At 39.3% G+C, this 13,710-nt stretch overlaps 1 protein-coding gene across 3 annotated transcripts in view; it reads right to left on the bottom strand.

Annotated features, from left to right (window-relative positions):
• The window catches only part of ZFYVE9 (zinc finger FYVE-type containing 9), a 57,729-nt gene that overhangs the window by 8,570 nt on the left and 35,449 nt on the right, over positions 1 to 13,710 (bottom strand). For all 3 annotated transcript variants that reach the window (XM_085231371.1, XM_085231370.1, XM_085231372.1), the window contains 4 exons: positions 12,724 to 12,879; positions 4,342 to 4,566; positions 2,616 to 2,698; positions 1,799 to 1,903 (listed from right to left, as the gene is read on the bottom strand). In XM_085231371.1, the coding sequence (XP_085087497.1) occupies positions 1,799 to 1,903; positions 2,616 to 2,698; positions 4,342 to 4,566; positions 12,724 to 12,879 (569 nt within the window). The remainder of the gene's footprint in view (positions 1 to 1,798; positions 1,904 to 2,615; positions 2,699 to 4,341; positions 4,567 to 12,723; positions 12,880 to 13,710) is intronic.

Here is a 13,710-nt window from a genome sequence, read left to right as displayed (position 1 = left end):
CCTGTACCTGATAAGCAAGCATGCCCTGCACATCATATTTATCTTCCTCAGTCTAACATAATACCTTAATTAGAGTGTCAGGAACATTAGCTGATGCTTGCTGTTGACAAATATGCACAGGTGTAATGTTTAGGGAGGAAACTTAATTAAGATTTTGCATCAGACAACAGTGTATTTCTTTATCTATTTATCATGTCATGCTCCAGAAACAAGAATTTAGCTCAACAACAGGCAGCTCTATGGAGCTCTGTAGTTACCTTCAGCATGAGAAGAAACAACAGGAATGGCCACTGTATCTTGTACCAAGGCAACTTAGTAACAGTGATACCTTCCTTGAGGAACTGAATAGTCTTACACTTGAACTGAGTATCACTACAACTGTAGAAAAGTAAAACCATCTTGAAGAAAAAACTATAAATTTAATAGAGAAATATATATGAATATTTAATTTGTTAATTAGAGCCTGACTTTTCCACATTTAATCCATGCATGAGATTTAGGATGAGTTCTTCATTTTCAAGACAGTTTGAGTGACGCTCTTTTCTAATGAAATACTGCTTTGCACAGGGAAAAAAGTGAAGGTCTTCTGGCTTAATTCATCTTAATTCAAAGTACACTTGGATGAAAAATCTCTACCAATTCAACCTTTCAGCTCAGTTGCAGGCAATAATGTTAAATAAATAACACTTCCTCCTTTTAAAAAGCCAAGTCTTTGCTTTACACTGCAAAGAGAACCTGAGCACAGTGCAGAGCTTTTGCCATGCTGTACAACATAGGAATCTTTCTCTGAGTCCAGCTTAGTGCAACATGCAATACAGAACCATCCGCACACCTGCAATCAGGCACAGCTGTTACAGAACTGCCTCCAGTGTGCTGATCTGCATTTCATGTGTGCAAACTTTACTGACCTTTTCCATTTTCTCACAACAGCACCAAGAACCAATTTATCTTTTAAATACATCCTTTTATCTTCTTGCTTCATCAGTTTCTTCTTTTCAAACTTCACATAAAAACTGCTTTTCCTTTTTTTTTTTTTTTTTTTTTATTTCCTCAATCCTGTTATTGTTTCACTTAAATGCTTCCAGTAGAACAATTCCCTCACAAGATAAAGATGCATTCTGCTCTGATTCTACAAGACCTTTTAAAAACACTGCTTTGCTCAGGAGGTTTGCTCTTCTCCCAGCTGCTGACTAGTTTCAAAATACCAAGTTTACTCACTGCTGTCCATACAGACCACAAAATATATCACCTCCTTCACTGCTGTTCAAATATCCCATCCCTCAGCTTTCGCAGCACTGCTACATCTTGAAGACACTGATTTTCTCACAGCAGACATCAAGTATAAAATTGAGATGCAGAGGCTTTACATACTCAGCAATCCAACAATACCAATACATGCTGCAAGTATTCATGTACAGCATAGATGTGGAAAGCTAATGCACTTTTACCTCCTAGTTCACCTCAAGTGTGAAGTTTGTCAACTTACCACAAGTAAAGCTCAGGTCAAAAAGATATCTGCAATCCTCTAATACTTTCTATTATTTATAGTACTTAAAACTGAAATTAAAAAACTGAAGAAAAAGAAATAGCCTTTCCTGTTTTATCAACACTAAACTGAACTGCATTCTTCCTGTGGAGCCATCATTACTTGCTCTTAAAATATGCAATCATCATGAATTTATTGACTGATTTTGAGGCAGTTTTCCTTAGTGATAGTGATAAGAATAAAATTCATTCAGACCCCAGGTCTTCCAATCACAAAGAAACTGCAAACAAATCTACTTCTTTTAAGCATTACCTCATTATATCTGTTGCTGGGAATTTTGATGCTGGTTTTTCTGACTTCCATATCCACCACTAAGCCTTGGACCACCGGCAGCGTGTACTGATAATTTCTGAAATCCTGGTAATTAAAACAAGTTTTTAAAATTATGCGCGTGGTAATCATCATTAACATAGCAGGTTTTTTAACTATCCTAGTGACCAATCAGCTACCTCATTAAGATAATTGTAATCAGTAACTTGAAAAGCAGGGAGGGAGGGAAACATCACAGCTTGTAACCTACATAATGAAAATACACAAATGAAAAATCTTCGTCGTGCCTGTTAGTCCCTGTTATTCCACTCATTTTCTTACATCAGAATTAAAATTCTCCAGCCTTGAATGCCATCACTGTATACAAGAAAATTTGTTCTCTGTGTTCTGTTACATTACTGGATAATTAGCTTTTCTAGCAATGATATGAAATCACACATTAAATAATTTTCGATATTGAAAACATTAACAATGTTGGAAAAGCCAGCAAGTTCATTGCAGTTGAAGCTCCGTATAACCAGAGCACTGCAGATAAACACTGTGACAAGCCAGCACTGCTGAGGAAGTGATCCAAACATCCTCCACTGGCCAAGGTGGAGGTGCTGTTTTGGGAATCTCTACAATCCACACACTGTCACAAGGTAACACCCAATACCAGTAGTGGCAGGCAACTCATCCAAATGCCCATTATTCCCTTCTGACATCTAGGCCTGCCAACTACTATGTGCAACAGGAGCCCAGTTCTCCTCACATTGTTTGATGATTATCAATGGAACATGGAAACAGCCTCGGCACTTACTGCAAGGAGGTTCATAATGGTGTGTCCCGTCTCTCCAAACAGAGGTTTACGAAATCTGACACTAAAAAGTGGGCATGGATAAACTAGGATAAGATAAAACAGAAGTAGTCAAATTCAATTTACATACTGAGATTCTGAAAAAACAGACTTAAATACAATCGCCTCTGTTGAATGTGGTAACCAGCAGCAAAAGAAAAGACTGGAAAGAAGACCAGAGTTTAAAGAGCAAAGAGAAGAAGGGTACAATCCTTTAACACACCTGACATCTCATGGCTCTCATGGCTCTTTGCCCACCACACTCTAAGTAGGAGGAACAATCTCATGGACCACTACCAAGTGCCACACTGCAACCCTGAACTTGATCTCAACACTGATTGCAAAGATAGCCTAGATGTTTTTTTCAAGATACTTATTGGAAATGGCTTCTCCCTTTTTTATGGTCATCCTGTTTTCACTACAGCACCCTAAGCCTTTAGCTTGTCAATGACATATGTGACACTCAACAGACAACACTGAGATTATTTTATTTTCTGTTTTCATAATCCCATTAAAATGTGGCAAATTCTCTACAGAAGCATGTCAGAAAGAATGAAAAGGATATTTACAGTATGACAACAATGTGAAATATCTGCATTCCTTAGCTGACTTAGCCATGCTTGTACAACATCTATGATGCAATTCAATGTGCAGTGTATGGATCTGGCTCCATCACATTACCTTGCAGCAGAAATGATAACTGAGCTTGAAACATGACTCACGCAGTCATATGTAATGTCAGTGTTTGCTAAACACAAATGTGAAGGAAGCCTCCTAAATTATCCTCAAGCAACCACTCTCCCTGATTTTCCAAAGTGCCACACATCTTCATAGCTTCCACTGCAGTCACAAAAAGCTGCAAAATGCTCTACAGGTTTGAATAAAATCATCACGATTTCCTTATAAACTACAGTTTTTGTACACTGGTGAGGCACCTAAAAAGCACAACTCCTGCACACACGCTGCACAACTGACCTACTCAAGCACAGTGTCCTGATACAACAAGAAGGGGAGTTGTGCCAATTAAACCAGCAGACAACCAAGACCGCAAACTTCTGGCCTGCCATGGTGGACAGACTTCCAGCAGTCTCCAGCAATCATCAATGTCTTTTGAAGATTTTACTCCATTCTAGTTGCTAAGACTTTATTTAGCTGAAACGTTCTCTCCAGCTTTTTATTACTTGCAACAGAATTTTCCTAACAAGCTGCCACATCAGTTGCCCCTGTGCATATATTCTCTGGATAACGAGCACAGTTTGTTTGTTTGTTTGTTTGTGTTTTTACAAAACTAAAGGGAAACGCTCTTCTTTTTCAGCTTGAAAAGAACTTCGCAGGACAAATGAGAGCCTCTGACATAACTACACCAGCTAACTCAGACTTGTTCTGCACACTGCTCCCTTTCAAGTCACCAAGTGAACGACAGATAGTTGCTCAGATTTAGATTTGTTTCCATAAAAGCTCAACTATTACAGTTTTAAAAAGGCTGTAGGTCATAAAAAGCGCCCAGGGCTGCTGTGCTGTTACCTGGATGCAACGTGGGTATGGAACACCAGTGACAATAATTTTTACCTGCTTGCTGAAGCTCACACTGCTTTGGCAGGTAGCAATTCAGGACTGGGTGTGTGTGCTCTAAACCAGAATACATTATCCTGCAGGAATAATTGCAGCTAAAAGAACACACATTACTTACATCTGTATTCAGCTCCAAGTCTCAGCATCAGCCGAATGGGGAACACTTTAGCCCAGGGCGTCTCCCATTTCTGAATGAGGATGCCAAACAAGTAGGGTGGGGTTGGGAGCACCAGGTCCTGCAGGGACTGATACGTAGCTGCAACGTACAAGAACCCTCCGTGTTCTTTGCTTCCCAGAAAGCTCTGGCTGAAAAAGGAGTGTCCCAGGTTGCCAACAACATTACCTATGAATAAAAATGCTCGTTACATCACTAGATTGAGAGCTGTATCAAGAATTTAAAGAGTTTTTCAGGATGGAAGTAAAAAAGTATATATCTTTGCTTCTTAAAGCATTAATGCCCATTAACAACACAAGAAACAATGATTTGCTGCACACAGGAGCTCAGGTTTCCGTTGGGCAAAACTGTGAAATCTGCTATGGAATAATGCGTAGACTAAAGAAACCAAAGCCATGGTATCTCTGCTTGATCCACCTCTGGTGGTGATAAAGTTACTTGTTATCACTGGTAGAAAGTCAGATTTGTAGGAAAACGTGCACAAATATCTTCATTTCTGCTCCACACTGGCTGAGCCATGCTTGTAAATGTTAACAGGACAGTACATACAGTGTGAAGTCCCTCACCTCTCTCCTTTTTTCTCCTCCTTTTCAGCAATACATACACATAAAGAATTACACTGCAAAATATATACAATACCTACCAGTTCTCCAAGGAAAACAGCAATATCTTGACACATATTTTATTTTAGAAAGGAGCATACATTCTATTTTGTAATCAACTGAGGTTGGTATGATTCAGCAATGTCTTCATGGCTCTTAAAAATGACTCAGTGGATTAAAATCAGCTTAAAAAAAAAATAATAAAAAAAATGGGTGGAGGGTGGGGAAAGAATGGCGAACTGCCTTGACCATTTCAGTCATCTGCCTGTTTCAACTAGCCAAAGAGGTGAAACAGAGGGGATGATATATCCCAAGGACAGTCGAGGAGAAGAAGGGTAGTTCAGGACAGTGTTGCTGCCTGCACCTTTCTGCTGGCACTACAAAAGTGCTCAGTGAAAGCCTGTGTTTGGTGCCTCCCGGGCACTCAAGAGATTTCTACTGCAGAAGCTGCTGATGACTGAACCAAATTTTCAGAGCCAGCTGAGATGAGAGGAAGTGCACACCTAGTGAGATGCTGAATGCCCACAGGGCTGTCCTTTCATTTAGGCAAACCACCAGAGTCTCTCTCTGTCATACTGAAGATCTGGGTCATTTTAAGAATTGCACATAAGAGTATTTATTTAATTAGCGCATTTTATGTAAAATGCAACTGAGACAAGCACAGGGGAGAAGAACCACTTATTTTCACTCCAATTTTTCTTCTTTGATGCTCTTAAATTCCAAAAGTGTTTATGCTGGAATGACTGAATGAATCTGAAAGTTTATTAGGTTATTATAGCATCCAATGCAATGTTTAACATCATGGCAAAGAACCACAGTGTAACAGCACGCAAACAACCAAAGGGCTGATCGCAATTCTCCATAGGAAGATGCAAACACTAATAGTGCTGATTTGCTCTCAAAGAAAAACAAAAGTAAGCTGAGGGAGCGTAGCATGGTTGAACATTTGATCAACACTATTCCTAAGGAACCGTGTGGGTCTGAGGCTCCCATGCAGACCTGTGGGCCTGTGCAGAAACCCCAGGCTTCCCATGCACGCAGGCAGAGGGACTGCTAGGTAGGAGTTATGCTCCTTCCTCCCTTACTTCATAATGGAGCATCTCTATTTGAATTTAAGGCAGAGAAGGAAGAAGTGCTGTCCTGCTTCTTCAGCATGCACATCAGCTGTGCAATTTCTCCCTCTTAGACATGCTGAGACAGACACACAAATACTGCATCTTGAGCAAAAACACAGGTCACAGAAATGCAATCCTCAGAAGACAAAAATGATGATTAAGTTAAGCCTTCTCAAATTCTATAACTCAGAACAGCTGAAAAATAACACACTGACATGTATAAATGCAATTAAACAAACACAGTAGGCACAGTTTAGGCCAGCAAAGGAAAGCTTAACCGGTGAGTCCTTCCAAGCGTGACCCTTACACTGATCCACCACTAAAGTCCCAGCTCACAGCTCTGGCATGAGAATAGTACAGCTAATTCCTGCTCTCACTCCAGAGATGTGGGCCATGCTACCGTGCAGCCCCCCAGAACATGATCACCACTGGGTTTTCTTTCCTTCACGTGACTCACGCAGGGATCTCCTGCATTAAGTACAGCTACTGGTAGATCACTAAACAAATGGCTTATTTTACACTCCAAATAGCAAATGCACTCACAGGTGTCCCTGCTATTCAAATTTGGGTAACCTTACTGGATTTTTATTTTGCTTGGTTTCTGTGGTAGTTTTTTTGCTGTGCCCGTAAGGTGCTGCACAAACTAAGCTCTCAAGTTCTCTGTTAAAGGCCATCAGGCTTCAGCAGCACAGGCACCTCTTTGCCAGGGTCAGGCTCATTCACAGCTTGCTGCTACCCTCAGTAGCTGATTTTTAATTTTACGGATACACACAAGCCAGAGCTGACACCACCATCACGGATTCCAAATTCCAAAACTCTGACAGTGGTTACAACTTCCATAATGCTCAGCTGAGTATATTTGATGTAAAGCAGTCATTCATTAATCTGAAAAATTAACATGATTAATAAAGCTACATCAAATGTTGCCAGCTTCTGAGAAGCACTGTCCCTGCCCATCTGCAAATGCATTTCTGTCAGCCTGTGCTGTGACACTGCAGCCTGCACAGTGACTGCACTGCTAATACTAGCAAGATGCTGCAGTTGGTACAAGTGTAACCTAATGTATCGACTCATGTTCATGAAAGATTTTCTCTGTTCTAAAATAGCTTCTGGCACCTTTCTATCTCAATTCATTTGCTTTTGCAGTTCCCACCTACCCTCAGTAATTTCCTCTTCGTTTATATTTCCTTTTTTCCCTTCCCATATGTTCTTATCGAAACAGAAGCTATAGACCTGATAGTAAAATTAGTTGATGAGGTTCTTGGTTCCAAACAACATGACCAGAATAATCAGTACTTAAAAGGAACAGGACAGAGACAGCCCTTCAAGATGATAGCAACAGAACAAGAGGGAATGGGTTTAAACCAAAAAAGGGGAGATTCAGGTTAAATGCTGGGAGGGAATTCTTTATTCAAAGTGTGGGAAGGCACTGGCACGGACTGCTCAAAGAAACTGTGGGTGCCTCATCCCTGGAGATGCACAAGGCCAGGCTGGATGGGGCTGTGGGCAGCCTGCTCTGCTGTGGTGCAGTCCTGCTTGTGGCAGGAGATTGGAACTGGCTGGGCTTTAAGGTCCCAACCCAAACCATTCTGTGATTCCAGGAGAATACCGTATACTTCATGATGTGAGCTAGTGCCCACTGGGATGACAAAGCAATCGGACACTTCTAGTTGTGACTGATGCCAAGTGCTGCAGCAGAAGAGGACGACTACTTATTTTTCTGTTTCAGGAGATGGCGTTTCAATACGTTCTTGAGCTGCCTTAGCAGCAAGTTTCTCAGCTAATAGCAATATGAAAAAACCTTCAGGGTGAAATCTGACTCTCTGCTGTTCAGCACTTTGCTACCACAAACACAGCACTACCCGTTATTCCTACTGATACAAGTGTCTCACAGTGTAAGCTCCAAGACGTTACAACTATTAAGAGGACAAACTATTGTGATTAGGCAGTTGTGCTGCAAGTCATCATTTATGAGAACATGCAACAGCTTGCTTTGAGTAGAGATGGGAAGAATCAAGAAAGTGCCCTTTTCACCCAGCAAATCCAAATGAAAAAGCCACTCTGGGCTTCTTCTACAAATATTTCTACCCTGTCTGGAGGCTGTCTGCCTTTCCTGTCACGTCTCTGAAGGCAGTTCCAAGTCAAGGCCCCACTGATAAGTTAATATATACTTAAATTTCTCAGTAAATTCCCATTCACTTTTTATTTATGTGGATACAAAGCACTTAAACCTGTCACACTGCTACCTTAAATAAAGGGGAGCTATTACCAGTGTGACAAGGTCAAACCAGCCCATTGCACTGTTACACATTAGGAGCACAGAACTGTACTTCAGAAGCTTGTACAGAAAGTGCAGCTGTCAGAAGAATCCTCAGAAAAAGCCATCCTTCTCAAAAACATATTTAATTTACAAAACATCACAACTTCCTTTCTATAGAAGTAACTGTGAACAGAAAGTTCTTTTCTTTTATATTTTTCTTATATTAAATTCCAGCACATTACATCAGACAATTAATATTATTTAGGAAGTGCCATAAATCTGCACAATGCATCTAAAGCAGCTCTGCAGGAGGTATTTATTCTTTTCCCAGCTATACTGGGTTACCCTGTATATATCCTTAATCCTAAGCAGCTCTACGAATTCCTTTAAAACAAACAAGCTTGTTTGATGTGGCTTTACCTTCAGTAATAATCCATATTGTGTTCTGAATTCTTTGCTTAAGTGCCTTCCTCTGATGAACTCTGCATATCAGCTTGACAATCCCTTCTGGGTTCAAATAAAATGGTTTACACCAGAAAAGGTAAAGAAGAAAGTATTCTTGTGTTCCTCTATTGCACTCAGTGTATGAAGAAGTCACTTCAGTACTTTTACCAAAAACAGTTGATGTTAAATTCCTGACATATACTCCGTACTGTTCCGTACTAACATCTAATCTCAGGGAAAGCACATTTGGAAGAGAGAAAGCTGCACCCATCTGACCTCATCCCACCATCACCAGTAACAGCCAAGATCTGCCAAGTATCCAACACCATGCCAACATCCTGAAAATTCAAACATCCTATTCCAGCAGCAAGAAATGCAAAGCAAGACTCACTTGGGATCAGTTTTGCCAGACAGATTTTCTTCAAGAGCAAATGAGCACATAAACCAACACAAACCCAGTCAGTGTTAACACAAAAGTCCACAAAGAGACAGGATTGTGGATTGAACTTAATCACACAACACAACTGTAACAGATGCCATTATTGAAAAGAAAATTCAAAGTTCTGATCATACTGAGTATCTTTGCATTGAAAAATATCAGCATGTAATTTGGAAAGAACTTACACTGGCAACAGGTGTAAAGTCTCACTATCATTGTGAGCAGTGGTTATCAGCATTCAAACCTTCCTCAGGTCAAGACACAGCAGTCTTCAATCACTCTCACCCTATGCTCAATTTTGTATCCAGTTTTCATACTGCACTTGCAGAGCACAACAGTTAAGCTGTTCTCTGCTCAGTGTACCCATGGACTTCTCTGTGGATCTTATGTTTTAGCTACCAGCTTACTTAAATAAAACCACGCTAAGTAAAAAAATACATAGAACTGTGCTTGGGATAGAACACCCAGAACTCCTTTCCAAGCAGTTACCATACTTGCCTTTTCATTACAAAAGTAACAGTAGCATTCATCGTTTCCCACCAAAGAGTTCACATACTAAGGGTGGATCTGGCAGCTCTGTATTAACTGTTTCAAAGTACTCATTCAGAGGAACAGAAGTTCTCATTTTTCCATTCACCAGACCTCCTCGCAGGCTGATAGCCAACAAACAAAGATAATCATGGGATTACTACTGCAATAGTACTTCTACAACTACAACAGAAATCATTAGCTTTCAATTTCAAAACAAGAAAGGCAACACAGCAGGGAGCTTGATGGGAAGCAGGAAGTTTTTGAAGAGCCAAAGGGAAAGTAAAACAAGGGAAACAACAGCAGTTAATGCTTGTCTTAATTAACAAATTTATAATTTATACCTCACATACATACAACCCAAAGGGAAAAATAGCATCTTACCTTCGAAGTGTCTCAACTGTTTTACAATTATGAAGTCCTAACACTAAAGCTCATGGTTGAGCATTTCCCCTAGTTAAGGTTCAGAGCACCAGACTGACATCTTCTCCACACTGACAATAGAGTTGAAGCAGAAGGACAAACCACAAAGCATTAAGCACACACACCAAATGCAGGTGGGAGGGCTGGGCTCTGCTGCAGCTACTGCACATGCTAAAACCATGTTCTGCATTTGGCTGAGCATGCAGAGCACAGGACTTGGCCTGAAGAAACAAACCAACCTTTGAGGATAGCAAAAACATCTCGGAGGGGACCTGAGACAAGTTCGAGCTTCTGTATTTGAATGCAAAACTCAAAACTGAGCAGGAAAAAAAAAAACTGAGCTAGTAAATAAATGTGACTCATGGAAAAAAAAAAAAATTACTACAGAGATGTGCTTTAATTAAATAATCAAAGTGAGAAATGCTGTATGTTTTGGTTCAAAGCAAAACCAGCAGCAAAACCCAACCATTTCCAAAACAAAATCATTATCACTGTATGCAATTCTTGTTTCTTTTCCATTAAAAATTACTCACTGTGCCTTTTTACTTTGTGACTGTTTTTAAATATTTACTAGAAATGAATAAAAAACACCAGAGTTTATTTCAGTTTCCTCACAGCAAAATACATTTAAACCAATTTTTTATATCATGAAAAATGAAACTGTGAGGTGGGGTTTCAAACAGTTCCTGATTTCTACTGGAGATTCTCATTTGCTTTAAACATCTGTCATTTAAACTCTAGGAGAAGTGCAATACCTCTGAAATGAACAAAGCTGGAAGAATGGGTGCATGTATAACAGCACACAAACTGCTAACCACTTCCAGGGGATTGCAACCACCCAACTGAAATCCCTTCAGCCTCTCTGATTAATGTTGAAAATGACCAGAGCTGCAAATATATACTTCTTCTCCTGCACATGACTTGAAAAGAAAAAAGGATGCAGATTAAGAGTGTGCATTACAAAGTGCTGCAGGAATTTACTGAGGTGCTATGACCTATGAAAGTTTCAGTGTACCTATTTCCACTACATGTCTGAAATACAATGCAGAGGAAACAAAAGAACATTACAGAGTGGAATTCTTAACCAGTGAAGTTTGGTTTCTAATGAAAAAATTGTACAATAGTAAGCAGCTCTTTACACAACTACAGTCATAGGATATTAAATTATTGCCATGAGAGCACTAAAAAGAATTTCAAATATATTATGTAGGAGTTATGAATTATCTATTTCAGTAACGTAATTACACAAACATCACTGCAATATACACATCTAGTAGCACGTGTACATACCAGTGTGTTTGCATACACACACACACACACACACACACACACACACATACACATACACACACACAGCATTTTCTAACCATCTCCCTCTGAGTAACATCATCATTAGAAGATAAAGCACTGTCAGTGAAGTGAGGTTTGGAAAGTTATTTGTTTCCACTGTATGTTAAATCCATTATGCCATGCAATAACAGCACATTCTGAACCTGGTAACCTCTCTGGACAAGATGACCTTTGTTGAGTAAAGACATTTCAGGAGACAAAGACCTTTTTCATTATTTTGTTAAAGCACTGGATTCTGTCACTGCACAGGCATTTCAGTTAACACGCAGAACCCTTCATAAATGTTCTGCCAGTGTATGACCTAAATATGATGCAATTTCACCTCTGGAAAACTAGCTTTATTTTCTCATCAGAGAAACTAAATAAGAGCTTTTCCTCACCATGCAAGAGTTTTTGAATTACAAGGTTCAATCAACAGTCAAGAGCATAGGCCTATTTACTCAGCAAATATAAAATGTGTAAAGGTTTACATCATACAACCTTGTGATTGAGATACTAAAATGCAAATGCAAAATTCAGGGGAAAATTCTGCAAGGTACAAACATATGTATAAAAATAGAGGAACCAACTTTTAAATTATTTGGTTTAAGATATTTAATACTCTATCTACAACAATTCTCAACATTTCCTTTCTGACTTTAAGCTGAAATGAAAATTGTTAGAAGCTATGTTATCAGTGTACCCAGGAGCCTTGCTGGGTATCCTACTACACCTACCACTAAACAAAGCTGAGCAATCATTTAAGGAATGTTTTAGTTTTATTCAAGTTCTTAACTCAAGATCTGACAGAAATGCCAGAGCAGACAATAAGCAATGGCTGATAAAAACAGCATTGATATAGGGAGAGTCTTCCTGCTCCATTCCTGTAATAGCCTATGTAAAGTCTTTATAGGCCAAACTTCCCACATGCTGGCTCCCACAGGACAGCTGGATGATCTTCAGTGCAGTTCCCATGTCACCAGCACCCCACTCACACTTCTGTTTGATAAGATGAACGTTACAGTGGATGCTACTAACCAATCATAAATCAGCACCCTATCAGCTTTGATCCTTATTTGTTTTTCATATTATCTCATACAAAAATACAAGACATTTTTCTAAGTGACAGAAATGTGAATTTCTGGTCTATTGAAATCATTTTTAAGAGATAGATAGAATTCCTACCTGCTAAGGCATCCCGATAAAGTTGCACAAAATGGTTAAAGATATCCTTGGGCAAACACTTCTCATCAGGCAAACACTGCAAGAGAATGACTATCTCAGACTGTCCCACTGCATGCATTCCTTTTGTAGTGAAACACCAGCACTTCCTGTTCACATCTGCAGAAAGGGAAAATATATCAGAAAAGAAAATGAAAATTTCACAAAATGTGCCTAAATTTCAGTACAGAAATACCATTCAATCATCAGTTTTACAGCATATTTGGTTGTGATGTCTGTCACAGGAACAAATTAGCCAACACATCCGTACCAAAACCAGCTCAGGAACACGCAGTTTGAAACTAAGGAACAGCCAGAGTACTAAGGAACCAGCCAGATTTTTGGGATTAGCACCCCAGAGCAGACTTTTAGCAGCTTCTGTGTCCAAATTCAAGGTCAGGATACAAATGGGACTAAAGGAAGCTGACAAAAGGCCAGGCTGTTTGCTGTGCATATTGTGATCCTGACAGCTAAACAAGTTTCGGAGAGCAATCTCTCTCTTGAGATGGATCACTGAATCACTGTGTTCTGCTTTATATGAACATTAACCATTAACCATGACACAAGTATCAAAAATTAGTTACCAGAATAACATTTTCTCATCTAAATATAAGCACATAAATGTAATGTTAACTAGATGCTAAAAGATTACAGACAACTCAGGAAGACTGAGTAATATAATATTTTGTCCTATCAAGTTAGAAAGGAGATACCACAAAATTGAGAATGGTGGTTCTATCAATCTAATTCATATCTTCAGGGGGAAAAAAAGAAATCTTCATCAATGTTTAAAGCACTGGACAGAATCCTTATATAATTTTAATTAATGTGGTTAAGTACAAAGTTTTCTGTGCACACTGAGACTATCTCACCAAATAAAAAAGCTGCTGTTGCTACAATAATACATACAAAATATCCCCCCATATACCAAGCCTTATTTAATAGCAATTA

This window comes from Meleagris gallopavo, chromosome 10 (assembly GCF_905368555.1).
Source record: "Meleagris gallopavo chromosome 10, MGAL_WU_HG_1.1, whole genome shotgun sequence".
In the NCBI taxonomy this organism is placed as follows: domain Eukaryota; kingdom Metazoa; phylum Chordata; class Aves; order Galliformes; family Phasianidae; genus Meleagris; species Meleagris gallopavo.
Note: the sequence above shows the minus strand (reverse complement) of the source record. Positions and strands in the feature narration are given on the sequence as shown.